The sequence below is a fragment of the Microcaecilia unicolor genome, chromosome 3 (assembly GCF_901765095.1).
Source record: "Microcaecilia unicolor chromosome 3, aMicUni1.1, whole genome shotgun sequence".
Classification (NCBI taxonomy): Eukaryota; Metazoa; Chordata; class Amphibia; order Gymnophiona; family Siphonopidae; genus Microcaecilia; species Microcaecilia unicolor.
In genome coordinates, this window is record NC_044033.1 from 386,324,662 (window position 1) to 386,340,663 (window position 16,002).

Here is a 16,002-nt window from a genome sequence, read left to right on the forward strand (position 1 = left end):
CTCACTAAGAGCGAGGGCGTAGAGGTCCTAAGTATTTCATCCAGTGTTAATAAGATCTTTCTCAAACTGCGCGCTACTGATCGCTTTCGAATAAAACCTACTTGCCACTATCAATGACAGTAATACTCTAGCCAGCCTGTTCGCCATGATTTTGGCAAGCAACTTTGCTTCATACGGTAACAGGGAAATAGGACGGTAAGAACCCGCCTTGTCCATATCTCTGCCTGGTTTTAACAGCACAATTATCTGCACTTTCCGCAGTGTGTCCGGCAGCTTCCCTGCCAACACTATGGCATTAAACACCACCGCCAGACAGGAGGCTACATCATTTATCATCAATTTGTAAAATTCAGACGTATAGCCATCTGTTCCCGGTGCTTTACACAGTGGCCACCGCTAACTCCAGAGTCCGTTCCTTCTATCTTGCCGCACCATATGCCTGGAGTAGACTTCCTGAGCCGGTACGTCAAGCCTCATCTCTGGCCGTCTTCAAATCTAAGCTAAAAACCCAACTTTTCGATACTGCTTTTAACTCCTAACCCCTACTCACCTTTTCAAAACCCTCACCTTTTCATCCTCCCTTCAACTGTCCCTTATCCCTGATATGCCCTGTCTGTCCTAACCCTTATCCCTCACTTGTCCTGTCTGTCTGTCCTAATTAGATTGTAAGCTCTATCGAGCAGGGACTGTCTCTCTATGTTCTAGTGTAAAGCACTGCGTACGTCCGGTAGCGCTATAGAAATGATAAGTAGTAGTAGTAGTGGGCTAGTTCTGATACACCACTGTACTTCTTCCTCAGTGATTTCCGCATTAAGCTTAGCTTGCTGCGTTTCCCCTAACTGAGGGAGCACCTGCCCTGCTAGGTAAGAAGTCGCATCAAGCCCCAAATCCACCAGAGGTGCATATAGATTAGCATAGAAATTTTTAAACACCTTGTTAATATCCACATTTCAATGAGAATAAGAGCCCTGCTCATTCTGAAACCTCGTTACATACCTACTCCCCACCACCTGATTAACCAAGTGCGCCAACAGTCTGCCCTGTTTATTAGCAGGGTGATAAAACTGGAAGCGAAAATAAGTGGAGGAGTGGCCTAGTGGTTAGGGTGGTGGACTCTGGTCCTGGGGAACTGAGTTTGATTCGCACTTCAAGCACAGGCAGCTCCTTGTGACTCTGGGCAAGTCACTTAACCCTCCATTGCCCCAGGTACAAATAAGTACCTGTATATGTAAGCCGCATTGAGCCTGCCATGAGTGGGAAAGCGCGGGGTACAAATGTAACAAAAAAAAAAAAGTCATTGATTTTTGCGTTCTCGCCTGAATCATTTGATTTAGTTCCACCTGTGATGCCAGAAGTTTAGTTTTATTCCCTACCGTCGGCGTATGTCCACCTTTCCCTACGTACACGGAGCTCTGACCGCATCAGCTCTGCATCTTTCGCCCTCTTTTGATATACCGAATATGAAATGATGTGCTCCCTCAAGACCGCCTTTGCAGCTTCCCAAAAAAGGATCGGGTCTCTATTATAACTTTCTTGGTTGCAGGCCACGTATTCTCCCCATTTCTCCTGCATCAACAAGAGGAACTTAGGGTCATAATATAGGGCTTTGGGAAATTTCCACCGAACGCCTATGTTCTCCTCTCTACTCCAATCCAACTTCACCCAAATCATCGCGTGATCCGACACTGCAGTAGCACCAATCTCTGCCTACGTTAACCTAGACAAAATATTCCTTGATATTAATAGATAGTCGATCCGCGATTGCATGCCATGAGCTCTAGATAGGTGAGTAAAATCATTGGTATTAGGATGCAATAAGCGCCACAACTCCACCATGTCCAGGGCAGAGCAGATCCAGGGTACTCCTCTATTCAGGTTCACCGGAGCCACCCTTAAGGGGCCCGTACTGTCCATCATAGGGTCGGACACCAAATTAAAGTCCCCTCCTATTATGATTGGGGTCTGATCAAAGGTATGTATCTGTTTAATAATTCTCTGAAAAAACTTTTTGTCATATTAGTTTGGCGCATACAGGTTTACCAACAGTAACGGTTTATTGTTCAAAGTGAGCCACACTGAGCCCGCAAATAGGTGGGAAAATGTGGGATACAAATGTAATAAAATAAAATGCTGAATTATATATCTACCCTTGGGGTCTATAACCCTATTATTCAAGACATATTGTGTTCCTTTCCTGAACAGAATGGCTACTCCCGCCCTTTTATTTTGGGCGGGACTATCCACCAGCTCCTTCACCCACCATTTGCATAGCTTCTGATGTTCAATTCCACTTAAATGGGTTTCTTGCAACATAACGATATTAGCCTTTTGTCTATTTAAGGCATGTAACAGTTTAGCCCGCTTTACTGGTGATGAGATACCGCCTACATTACAGGAAATGATTTTGACCATCTGGTCAGGTCTCAATATGTATGTTATATTGCAGACACCATTGTTCCTTGAGGGGAGTGTCCCAGCTCACCCCCCCCCACCATCGTACCTGACGGATTATCCATGTAGTGTCCCAATTTCTCTCACTACCAAGTACCCGGCCACCTGGAATAACTCCCTCCCACCCTCCCGCTCCCCACCCACCCGTCCTCCCCCCTGCCCCCCCCCCAAAATATCCCCTCCTTACCCCATCCCGCAAACCCAATAGAACTCCTAGGCGAGTTCATCACGTTGAGGCACCTCCAACAAAATACTACATTTCGTTTCCCCGCTCTTCTATGCCTTAGTGCATATCTCTGACACACTGTTATTCTGATTTAGTCCAGCTCAGTGCTGATTAAACGCGAGTGCTTATAATTCCCTAGTCTGTAGCAAGAAAATCCCCCGGTTGTACAAATATGGGGTTACTTCTCAAGGAGGCGGGAATCCGATATACAAATGCATGTCTCTCAAACAGGTCTCGAACAGGAACTATTATGAGAACCTGCAGTCCAGGGTTATAAGCTGTGCCCAGATAGTCCCTCGATGCCTATGCAATGGCTGCTATTCTTGCTATTAGAACACTGTCTTCTGGGTCGCTGCCCACAATCGTTATCCAACAAGATGCAAGATCCATCCGTTTCCCATAAAGGTCCTCAAATCCATATCAAACTAGTAGGTCGTAATCTGGGACACTGTCTTTCAACTTATCTTATATTGAAAGTTAAGATCAAAACTTATTTCCAGCATCGGGCTTAAACTTCAACACCCGAACCCTGACAGAACAGATTTTCTCATCCTTTCTAACTCATGCCGGCTTCCTGCCGTTCCCGCCATGTCTTCACTCTTGTTACAGTTGTAGGTAGGGCCTTAATGAAGTCTTTGGCTGCCTCTACCGTCTCCATAGTTTTTTCAGTCCCATCATGGAAAATCTTTAATTTGGCAGGATATATTAAAGCGAATTTGATCTTTCGATTATAAAGCTCTGTACACATCGGCGCAAATGCTCTTCTGGCTGCCGCTACCTTCGTGGAATAGTCTTGAAAACATAAGATGCGCTTACCTTCGTATTGCAGCTGTTGTCCCGATCTAAGCGCTTTCACAAGATTCGCAGTATCACCGCTCTCGGTCTGTCTCCTGGCACTCTCCTAGGTCCCACCCGATGGGCCCTCTCAATCCAGAGCGGATCCTTTAAATTGTTAAGCTGCAGTTCTTTGAGGAGCCAGCGTTCCAAAAAATCCACGAGGTCGGGATCCTTAAGTTGTTCGGGGAGACCGATGAGCCTTAAATTATTGCGCCTCGATCTATTTTCTAAATCTTCTAATTTCTATTCCAGATCATACACTTTAGAGCGCAAGGCCTCCGTTGGTTCCGCTGCCTCCGTCATACGATCTTCGATGTCGCTAACCCGCTGCTGCACGTGGTCGAGATCCAAATGAAATCCGTCCAGCCGCTCATGTGCAGCCTCTGCTCTATCAAACAACACTTATAGTTTTTTATCCAAGGCTACTTCCACGGCTGCTGTGACTTCCGCTGTTATTTCGGCCGTCCACGTTGGACATACCGAGGTAGGAAGCTGGCCCGATGTCTCCGCAATTTTAGAATCGGCCCCCTTGATCTTCTCTTTCTCTTTTTTCTGTACTTTCGATGTCATCCCAGCACGTTCGGGAGTTGTACTCTGTCTCTCCTTCACTTCTGATTAGACCACCACTCTGATCCTGTGTCAGCCCTTTGATTTAGCTGGTTATAGCAAGATTTGGGGGAGATAATGTGGGAGCTCCGCTTTCCAGCGTCTTCACTCCACCATGGCACCACGTGACCTCTCTATTCTAGCATTTAATGCTTTCCGATTATCTTGTTTGCCTCACTATAACTTACTCTCCCTCTCGACTTCTTCATTCCTTAAATGACCATCCTTTGGTCCTTCCTAGTCCCAAAGCAGCACATTATGAATCTACTAGAGACAGTGCATTTTCCTTTCTTGCCCCTCACATTTGGAATAATCTCCCCCTCTCTTTCCGCTCTTTAAAGACTTGGCTTTTTAAACAGGCATTCGAGGGACCAGACTGATCAGCTGTTTTGGATTCCTCAGTAGGTGGCCTTCTCTCCCCTCTTTTATTTACCTGCCCCCCCCTCTTTTATCTATCTTGGCGCCACTGTTAAACTTTCCTGTCTGAAATGGAGTTCTTTTTTCTTTTATTTTAATTTTTAGTCTGTACACCTATATGTACTGTCTTGACAGCTAGAGCAATCTAGCAAGTCATAATAAACTACAAACTACAATTGCAATCACACATATAACCTGTCAGGAAGAGAGCGGGCTGGAGGAAAAAGAGAAAGGTGCTGGCTAAACCAATGGGAGGAGGAGGGAATGGAAAGAGGTGCTGGCTCGACCTGTGGGGGGAGGAGGAGGGGGCTACAGGTGCTGGACCAAGGTGAAGAAGGACGAGGAAGTCAAATACTAAACCCACAGTAGGAAGGAGAAAGGGAAAGAGATCAGGCAGGTGAACCAGATGCTGGAATGAGTGGGGAGGAGAGAAGCTGGATTGGGATGGAATGGAGAGAGGAACATTGTTGTGGAAGAGGGAGGAGAAGCTGGATACAGGCAGTAACAGAAAGAGAAGAAATGATGTGCATGGGGGGTGGGGGCGCACAGTGACAGGGACGCAAACGGGAGATGCAGTGTGGGGATGGGTATATGGATACAGAGGGGCAGTGCCAGATACAGAAGGGAGATGTCTGACACAGGGGGAGAGGATAGGGAGATAGATAGGTGATGATGGATGTGTGGATATAAGCACAGGGGAGATACTGGACAGGGAAGTATAGGGACACAGAAGGGAGATGAACGTGAGAGAGGACAGGGACACAGAAATGGTAGATGGATGGTGGACATGGAGAGAGAAGAGAAAAGGACAGCAGAACCCGGTGAGTGAGTTAATAGAAGACGGAGAGAAACAGAAACCAGAGCCCGAGACCAACATAATTTAAAAAATACAATGACCAGACAATAAAAGATAGAAAAAAATAAATTTAAATTTCCATTTTGTGATTACAGTATGTCAGATTTTAAAAGTACATCTTGCCAGAGCTAGTATTGGGCATGGCTGGGGCCCAGAGCAGAAATTTGGGAGGGGACTCCAAAGTCCACTACCAGGCTGCACTTTCTTCAGATTTCATCAGGCTTGGGGCTCTTTCTGGTCAGGGGCCAATGGCAACTGCCCTAGTTGCACTCCCTTAACACCATCCCTGGCATGTGACATCTTTATTTTTTAAACAGTACAAGAGTAAATGAATCTCTTTTTATATCTCTGGTGTTGTACTAAACAACAGTATGAGGCTTATGCAGATGGAGGTCAGAGCTTGCGGGGAAGGGAACAGAGCTTGCAGGGACGGGGCGGAGATGGGATGTCACCTATAAGTGAGTATAGTAGGCTTTTGGTGGGTTTTGGAGGGCTCACACTTTCCACCACAAGTGTAACAGTTAAAGTGGATTATGGGCCTGGGTCACCTACTCCACAGTGCACTGCACTAACCACTAGGCTACTCCAGGGACCTGCTTGCTGCTCTAAGAGGACTGGCCATAACATCTGAAGCTATCATAGAACCTGGTATGTACGGTTTCTTTTACCTCTTTAGCGGTGGGAGGGGGGGGGGGGTCAGTGACCACTGGAGGAGGAGCCATGCCTTAATCCCTCCAGTAGTTATTTAGGGCACCTTTTTGTGACTTAGACGTTACTAAAACAGGTCTCGCTCAAAACTTCTAGGTTTTAGCCTTGAACTTTTTTGCTTTGTTCCATTATGGCCATGTGTGAGTAAAGCCCAAATCCCGACTCAGACACATTCCCCTTGTGATTTGGATGCACTGCAGATGAACTACATAGAAAAATGTTTAACCATAGTGTTTCGAAAACAGCAATTTGAAAGAACGAATAGAAGTTCTTAAAATATTAGAAAAGAAAGTCAAGCATCTATTGCTAAAGAATATGGTGTCAATCCCAGTCCAATTTCACGTAGCTTGAAGCAGCAAGACCAGCTTCTGGAAGACTGACAAAACAATACAAATCCACACTGGAAACGTAAACGGGTGGGAAAAACTGAGGATGTAGAAGATGCTCTTCTTTGGTGATTTTCTCAAGTCAGGAACAGACACTTTCCTGTCATTGGTCCACTGCTTATGCAGAAAGCTAATCAGCTAGCTGAAAGTCTTGGACTAACTGAATTCAAAGCCACTGTTGGATGGTTGGAAAGATGGAAGGAGAGGAACAACATAAAATTCAAGAAACAGCATGGTGAAAAACAAGAAACTGATGACTTTGGTGCTGAAAAGTGGGTTGTTTCAGTTCTTCCTACCATCTTGAACGAGTTTGCACCTCGTGATATTTTCAATGCTGATGAAAACGGTCTCTACTGGCAACCGATTCCTGATGGAACACTTGCATTCAAACAAGTTGAAACTACAGGAAGTAAAACGGCGAAGGACCTACTGACGATCCTCCTTTGCTGCAATATGGATGGGAGTGAGAAGTTGGAACCACTTGTCATTGGAAAAATCAAACACCCCGTTGCTTCAAGAATGTTAAGCGACTTCCTGTGTCATACGAGGCTAACGCAAATTCATGGGTGACTGGGGAAATTTGGAAGCAGTGGCTAAAGAAGTTAACGGGCACAAAAGCGTCAGATTTTGTTGCTTTGTGATAATTGTGCTGCACACAGGGATGATGTCAGACTGTCTAACGTCAAGCTGGTCTTCCTGCCACCAAACACTACCTCTCTGATCCAACCTATGGATCAGGGCATAATAGCCAATTTCAAACAACATTATCGGGCTCTTGTGCTACATCGTCTGATGAGCGTTATGGATGACCAGACTGGCAAGGATAAAAGTGCTGTTGAACTGGCTCGTAATCTATCACTGTTGGATTCCCTACATATGCAGAAAGAAGCCTGAAATCATGTTACACAGGCAACCATTGTGAACTGCTACAAGCGGGCAAGCTTTGTTAAGGATGTTACTAAAGAGGAGTTTCATCACTATGTAGCTGTTCATTACGATCTACACAACAGCACTGATGTCGAGATACGCGCCTACACGAAGCAACGGCTGATGATGAAACAGATGATGAAATGAGCAGCGAGGCACATGTTGACGAAATTCAACAACCTCCTGTCACTTTTGCAAGAGCGCTGGAGAGTCTCAACACTGTGCAGGCCTATCTGGAGGCTACTGGATGTCAGTGCTATGACAGTTTTAACCATCTGGCAGATGTAGTCTATGGAACTCACAGACACAAAAGTGTATAGAGGACTATGACTGCTTACTTCAAGTAAGCCTAATGTCAGTTAACTGAGACTGTATACTGTATGTATGATAAACAGTACTGTACAAATGTTTATCAGATGTCAAGCTTCTTTGGGTCACAACGGTTAAGTGCACGCTCCAGATAACTGCATGTATTTCTTTGGTCCCAGACCCTTGCACTGAAGTGGATTGCACTGTATATTTCTCTCATTCCTACAATTTTAATTAATTCAAAAATAAACATTCTAGTGCATATCAGATTATTCATAATTAATTAATCCTTACCTTGATAGGTACATATCCATGAGTCACATTTTCTGGGTGACATGCAGTTGGCTGAATCTCTTCACAGCTAGTAAGCTACATGGAAAATTGAACAATTTCATATTACTTCTTAATTTTCAATGAAGAAGTCTTGTCCAGTTTTACAGAAATGCAAAATATGAAAATTGAGAACTAAGGCTCAACTAGTGTGCTCAGTTTCTTTCCTGCTGCAATTATCACAGACCTTGGTTAAATCTCTGCCTCTCTCTCTACTACTACTACTAACCATTTCTGTAGCACTACTAGACAGAGTGCTTGATATATTACATGCAGATAAATTCTCTGTCCCTAGAGGGCTCCCAATCTAAGTTTTTGTACCTGAGGCAATGGAGGGTTAAGTGATTTGCCCAGGGACACAAGGAGCTGCAGTGGGAAATGAACCTAGGTTGCCAGGATCAAAGCCCACTGCACTAACCATTAGGCTACTCCTCCACTATACTGTGCTTGTCCAAGGCTTTCTTGTTTTCATCATCCTCACTGAGAAGTTGTTTCAAGCGTTCAATAAAGAAATATTTTCTAATATTACACCTAGGCATACTATATTAGAGCTTCAAAGCATGGCCTCTTGCTCTAGAATTATTGAAACAAAGCAGTTAATTTCTTGTGCCTTTTTAATATGTTGAATAATATGAATGTCTCCAACACTCTAACCACTCTCCTTTAGATTACAGAAAATAAGTTTTATAAATCTCCTTTCATTGTATTTTAAGGGCCCTGTTTACTATGATGTGCTAAGGGTGCGCAATAAACATTAGTGCATGCTAAATGCTAAAGACACCCATATATTCCTATAGGTGTCTCTAGCGTTTAGCATTCACTAAAAATGCTAGCGTGCCTTAGTAAACAAGGCCCCTAATGCAGTTTCTATACCATTTAGGTAACCCTTTCCAACTGCTTCTACTGTGTTCATATCCTTTTGGAGGTAAAGCCTCCAAAGCTGAACACGTGGAGGGTAATTCTATTAACACAGGGCTAAAAAAAAAAAGGACTGCTGCTTAGGTTTTGCAACTATCACCAACACTGTATAAAGTGTAAATTCCAACATCTAGTCAATGAAAAAATACCAATCAATAAAGGACTAGAACATAATTAACTGATGAAATCAAAATATATCAATCATTGTACCATTATTTTATAAAATGTAATGTGATATGATAAAACACCCCTATCATCGTCAGACCATTTTCTAATTAAATTCTCCCTAAGTGACCACCTGAAACAAATGGCACCTTCCAGAATTTGGAAGGAGATCAGAGACAAAAAAAAGCTGACCGCTGAGAATTTCCTAGAGGCCTTGGACTATCCGCATATAGATGAAAAGACAACTACAGTGTCAGAACAAGTTGACATCTGGAATACATACCTAGCCAAGAGCTTAGAGAAAACAGCACCACTAAAAAAGGTCTTATGCCCCACTCACAAACGCTCACCTTGGTTTTCTCCAGAACTTCGTATCCTTAAACGTGAAGGACGAAAACTGGAAAGGAGATGGCTAAACTGCAGGAAGCACAAGCTAAAGTACCGCCAAGCCTTAACAGCAACAAAAAAAACAGTATTTCTCTCAATGCATTGCACAGGCTGCCAATTCAACCAAGCAGCTGTACAGTATAGTAAACAGCCTACTGCAACCCCCACAACAAAACCAGCCTGCCCAGTCTAAACTGAACTTCAATGATTTTGTTGCATACTTTGCCAAGAAAATTAAAAGTCTCCATCAGGATTTACAGGCAATCCCACCCAGTGCACAACCAGTCAACCAGGGGTGCACAAACTCGCCCCCTCCTAACAGAGGCAGATGGAACACTTTTAACCTAATGACAGAGAAGAACCTTGACAAAATCCTAAGAGACCTTCGACCAACTACCTGCTCCCTCGATCCCTGCCCATCAAAGACAGTGCAGCAGGCAAGTATGGGCCTTATAGAAGGCGCCACAAAAATTGTGAACACCTCTCTTTCTAACGGGCAACTACCAACAGCATTAAAAAGGGCAGTGGTTCGCCCTCTGCTGAAGAAAAACAATATTGACCAGGACAAACTTGGAAGTTACAGGTCAGTATCCAACAAATTACAACCGCTATGGGGATAGCGCTGGAACCAAAACTCGCGTGCCTCACAGAAAAAATAGTGAATGTTGAAGCTATGCTCGCGGATATCAATAAAAGAGCGGGAGAGTTGGAACAAAGAGTGTCAGCGCTTGAAGATGCGGCTCCAGTAATGGAGACGGAGCTCGGCAAGCTGCAGAAGCAGGTGAAGGGAATGGCGGAGAAACTCGATGATCTAGAAAATAGATCTCGCAGGGCAAACCTCCGTATCATAGGGCTCCCAGAAGAGGTTGGAGAAAGGGACCTTACGACGATACTAGAGAAGTGGCTGGCAGAAGAGCTTGCTTTGTCAGACTCGTGTGGCCCATTGTGTTTAGAGCGGGCCCACTGCGTGGGGAGGCTACTGGAAGGCCGCCGAACACCGCGTGCGGTCCTGATCAAAGTCCACAATTACACGCACAAAGTGGAGATTTTGAGAGGATATCGAATGAAGAGAGACAATTTGCAGTTCAAGGGTAATAAGATCTTAATCTTTCAGGATTACTCCCAAGCATTGCAGGAACAGCGCAAGCAGTTTACTCCCCTGTGCAAACAACTACATGAGAAGAAGATACGATTCTTGCTGCTGTACCCTGCAATCCTCAAAATCCACAATGATGGTCAGTGGAAGACCTATGCAGACCCAACTGCTGCAAAGATTTATATGGAACAATTATTGAATAAGTGAATGTTATTACATATAGAAAGGGACGATATTTTGTAAGTGAAAGAGACATGTTGTTGGATTTATTGCTGTTTGGGTAACCAGGAGTATATGGGGGGATCTTATATTGATAAGAGTTGGGGATACTAATTGCTTCAAAGCTCAGATTGTATATTGTATGAACCTGGGATGGGGTCACAAGTGTTAAACGTGATCTTATCATCTGACTCATTATGGGTTGGATGCTAGAAAGGGATAGTGAAGAGGGGGGGAAAAGAGCAGTGGGCAGTGGGATGGGAGGGAGGGGCGGGGTGGGAAGGGAAAGGGACATGGAAGAGACAAATACGAAGAGGAGTGAGGGAGGGGTATAAGTGGGGGGGGGGGGGGGGGGAATGTGGGTGCGACAATGCTGGACCTAAGGAGGTGGAGGGACCATGATTTTGGTAAGTTTGGCAGTGGGGATTTGGTCACCGGTGGGAGGCTGGGCACCCCAGAGACTGACCATGAAGTGTTTGAGAAACATACTAATGATACGAAGATTATAAAATACGGTTGGGCCCAAAAATAGAGGTGTTAGGATAGTGTCTTGGAATATCTGTGGGGTTACCTCGCCAGTGAAAAGAACAAAAATTCTGCCGGCGTTGAAAAGACACCATGCAGACATAGCGTGCCTGCAGGAGACAAGGCTGTCTTCAGAGGAACATCAAAAGTTGCAGCGCCACTGGGTGGGGGAAGTGTTTGACTCTCCCGCAAGTGGACGCCGGGGAGGTGTGGCGATTTTATTTAACAAAACACTGGCGTACACGGCGAAATTGCTTTTTAAAGATACCGAGGGTAGATATGTGGGGTTGCAGGTAAACATGCAGGGACAAGATTTTTTGTTGGTGGCAGTGTACGCTCCAGTGGGCACTAAATCGGCCTTGTTTGCGCATCTCTTAAAAGAATGCCAGGGCTACCCTAAATTACAATTAGTCCTAGCAGGTGACATGAATGCAGTTATGGACCCAGACATGGACCGCACAGGCGAGGGCTCTCAACGCTATGCGCATTCTCCAACGGAGTTGGAGATGTTCACAACAGCGGCAGGAATAGTGGACTCATGGAGACTGCTACATCCTGAAGAAAAAGAGTACACACATATTTCGAGAGCGCATAAAACACAAGCTAGATTAGATTACATTTTTGTAACACAAACCATTTTTCCCCATATTCTAGAAGCCACGATGGGAACGGAAGGGGTATCAGATCACGTGATGATCTGGGTGGACCTGGGAGCAGCAAATCATGTGCCAGGAACCCAGAACTGGCGATTCCCGACATATTTAGTGTCTTCAACGGAATTCACTAATTACTTACAGACTAAGTGGCAGGTGTTTGAATCTACAAACGGCCAACATCTAGAAGACCCGTTGCTGTTTTGGTCCACTGCCAAGGCAGTAATAAGAGGAGATATAATTTCCTACGTTAGTGGGAGGAATAAGAGAATAACAGCAAAATTAGTAGAGTTAGAAAACAAATTAAGGGCGTTAAAAAAGAGGTACACGAGATGCCCCACACCTGCAATATATGATACCCTAATAGCAACCAGAATAGCCCTAAACAGTTTGATACATGACAGAACAACTAAAATGCTCCTCTACCAGAAATATAGATTTTTCAAATTTGGCGAGCGAGCGGGTGGCATGATGGCGCGTCTAGTTAAACGCATGCGAAGGTCTCATCATATACCTGTGGTCAGGGATGCCAAAGGCTCTCTTTGCACAGATTTATCTGAGATAGCGCGAGTTTTCCGACACTATTATGCTAATATATATTCACAAGAAACTTTACAGAGGACGGAGGGAGAGATGGTGGACTATTTGGAGAAGTCTGGCATGCCATGTTTGACCCCAGATATGGCAGAAACCCTTAATGCACCAGTTACCATGAAGGAACTTTTAAAAACAATTAAAGCTCCCGGGCAAACACTTATGTTCTTATGTTCTCTAACAACTTCTTTTATGATGCCTCCTATGAATAGTCCTAGGCCACATCAGATAAGGAGGAAGAAGCAGAGAACACCTCAATTGCCCACTCCTGGAGGTCTGAACAAGGTCTCTTAGGAGCTAGAGGGGCAGCGGGGTGAGAAACTGAAGCGCCATGCAGCAATTCTGACTGTCCCTGCTTCAGTATAGGCCTGGTGCAAGAGCAATATAAACTCCAGAGAAAACAAAGATCCCGATGCAGTTGAATGATCTGTCAGACCCTGAGGCTGTAAAATGGTAGCCGTGCTTCTCATGTGATCAGACAGAGGCTGTTCCTCACTGCCAAACGGTTCCAACAAAATGGAGCCCGCTCCCCTGCATCAAACTGCACACCAGCCCTGCTAGAGAGCCCTAAGACCCCGGCATATTTGGATGCTGCCGCCGACCATTTCTTTTCTCAGCTTCCTTGCACTGCAACACCCCACACTGGCCAGCGGGTCCCACAGGGGCAACAACTGACTCCAAGGGAGTCGCCATTCACCACAATTATCACAAGTGCAGCATGTCATGCCCCAAGTGACAAGTCAGGATCCTTCCCCTGCACCAAGCTTAACTTGCAGCTCTCCAAGTGGTTCCAAGTCAAAGTTTAGTCGGACTTACCACTGCTGGTGCTCCCCCAAAGCTCACAGTCTCCACGAGTCTTACCACAGATGAGAAAGGCTCAGAACTGAAACTCTGTCTCACGCTCTCCAGTGAAACCTTTTTCCTTCTTTTAAGGTTGTTGTGCTGGAAAAAGTAGAGCTCCACAGGAAACAGGGGAGAGGTGAAGTGGGGGAAGAAATAAATACACAGGGCACCAGAGACACGGATCTGAAGACCTCCAGATATCACTCTGCAGACTCAAACCAACCAGAAAAGCTCAACTGTGGACCAGTTGACCAACTGTACCAAGAGGAAAGCACTCAGAACCAGAGGCTGAAAAGTGTGTCCATCTACCTGCTGGGGATAGAGAACTGAAAACTGAGCTGTGACATCTCTCTTGGCATCCAGTCTGGCTCCTCAGTATTTTCTATCTCCACCTGCTGGTTAATGGACGCAACTATCTCACAGGATCTGGAATAGTGGGAAGCTACATAAAGGAATTAAGGATTAGCTTTCCCTGTGATCAACCGTAGTTACCAAACGGGAAGCCATGGTACCACCCACAAGGGTTTGTCTCCCATCAAGTACTGTTCCAACTTCATCCAGCTCTTATGGTTCTGAAGCCCTGTAAAAAAGAGTAAAATTTGGGACTCCCAGACAAACCTGAGATTTAGGTCGAAAAACATCACCCTCTGTGCCCAGGGAGGGGGCTTCTTTTTAACAGAGGTATGTAAACATTTTCCAGTTGAGCTTATGGAAAAACTGTGTTGGTAGTGGAATGGGCAGCACCATAAAAAAAGTAACTTTTTAAGCACCATCATTTTGACTGCATGAAACCTCCCAAGTCAACTCACATTCAGCCCTTCCCAACAATCATTGATTCTTGTATAAGGGGTGTGAAGTTACCACCACAGAGCTGTTCTGGGGATGTAACAATATGCGTAAGAAAACCATGTGTATACTGTGTCAACCAATGGATCTGAATGGTTTACAGAATAATCATCAAAAGCTTTACATTACAAATTAAAAACAGTAACCTATCCTAATGATTAAAAGAGTTCTGAAAGAGACAAAACTTCAGCTGTTCGCAAAATTTCAGATAATCTTGTTCCAATATAAGATCAGTTGACATGAATTCCATAAAACTACGGATATACTTGCAGGCCCACTTGAAAAGATAGCTATGCTCAAATGCTCTATTCTCATCGTATCTAAGCTTATATTGAGAATTTCCGACTCGGTCACATTAGTCTTAAAGCTGCCCAAACTGTTGCAAGGACACAATCTATTAGGTAGGGAGGTATCAGGGTCTGACAATATAAATCAACAGTGAGTAACCAAATTTCGCAAGTCTCCCTCCCCCACAGTCGATACCACTTATAGCCAAATGAGTCCTAACTTGCTGGAACATAGGTTCTATACTCAGAATAAATAACAGGGAAGGGGAAAATGCATATCCTTATCGGGTTCCTCGCTCCAACTCAAAATTTTCCCTATAAACACCACTGATCCTCAAACAAGCCAAAGATCTCTATATATAAAAGGCACCACCAACATTCTAATGAAGCCTCCAGCCGGAAGTGTGAAGCGCCAGAGATATCCGGTTTCCCCATGAGTGTCTGCCCCACCCTCGCTCTCTCTGTAACACAAACAGTGAAAGAAAACAGCACAGCACGAAATAGCTCTCTCTGTAACAGCGAAGGACTCAAAGGGGGGAGGGGAGAGAGACGCCCTCACTCTCTCTGTAACACAAACACAGCCAAGCAGGAAACTTAACACTGAAGGACTCCACTCGGAGGGGGAAGGGGACAGACAGCACAGGGGAAGGGAAAGAGGGCAGAGGGCAGGGACACACACACTCCTACAAGCACACTCTGAAGAAAACCTTGCTAGCCCCCGTTTCATTTACATCAGAAACGGGGCTTTTTTACTAGGGACTGTACCCAAGAACAGCGACCCAATATGCCTAGTTTTTCGAGTACTTAGAACATATAGGGCCAATACACCCTAGCGAATGCTTTCTCAGCATCAATTTTAAAGATTAGTGAAGGTGTCCCAGCTCTTTTACTCAGCCGAGCTTTCAATGTCAGAATAAATACATCTATATGATGAAATTGAGAAATATATTGATTATGTTCAGTTTGTTGTTCTTTAACTATAAAACAAAATCAGAGCAGAAATCCACACTACAGAGTGTACCAGCAATTCATACAATCAGCAGCAGCAAGACCAAAGTCAAGGAGCAAATTTAAAACATGTTGTATTTAAGGAGGGATCCAAATTAATACATTTTAGATTTTTGTAATCTATTAACATGAATTTAATCCAACAAACCACACAGATCTCTATGATTATATATGGAATGAGGGTAATTTTATTCATGCATAAATGGTTCAAAATTAGTTAACACCGAAAACTACACACAAAGCAAGCCAGTAAGCATGTTGAAGGTTGGTGTTTGGGTAGAGTCATGACTTGCACGTTGCATTTGCATGTAACGTACACAGTAATGTTTATTCCTGCTCTGGAGCAGGTATAATTTCTGCACCTTCAATCTAGGCACAACTTCTGCAAGAACTGTAGTATTTTATAAA

At 44.5% G+C, this 16,002-nt stretch overlaps 1 protein-coding gene across 1 annotated transcript in view; it reads right to left on the reverse strand.

Annotated features, from left to right (window-relative positions):
• EPHX2 (epoxide hydrolase 2) overlaps positions 1-16,002 on the reverse strand; it is a 189,902-nt gene that overhangs the window by 112,813 nt on the left and 61,087 nt on the right. The window contains exon 6 of the mRNA XM_030198674.1: positions 8,018-8,092. Within this exon, the coding sequence (XP_030054534.1) occupies positions 8,018-8,092 (75 nt within the window). The remainder of the gene's footprint in view (positions 1-8,017; positions 8,093-16,002) is intronic.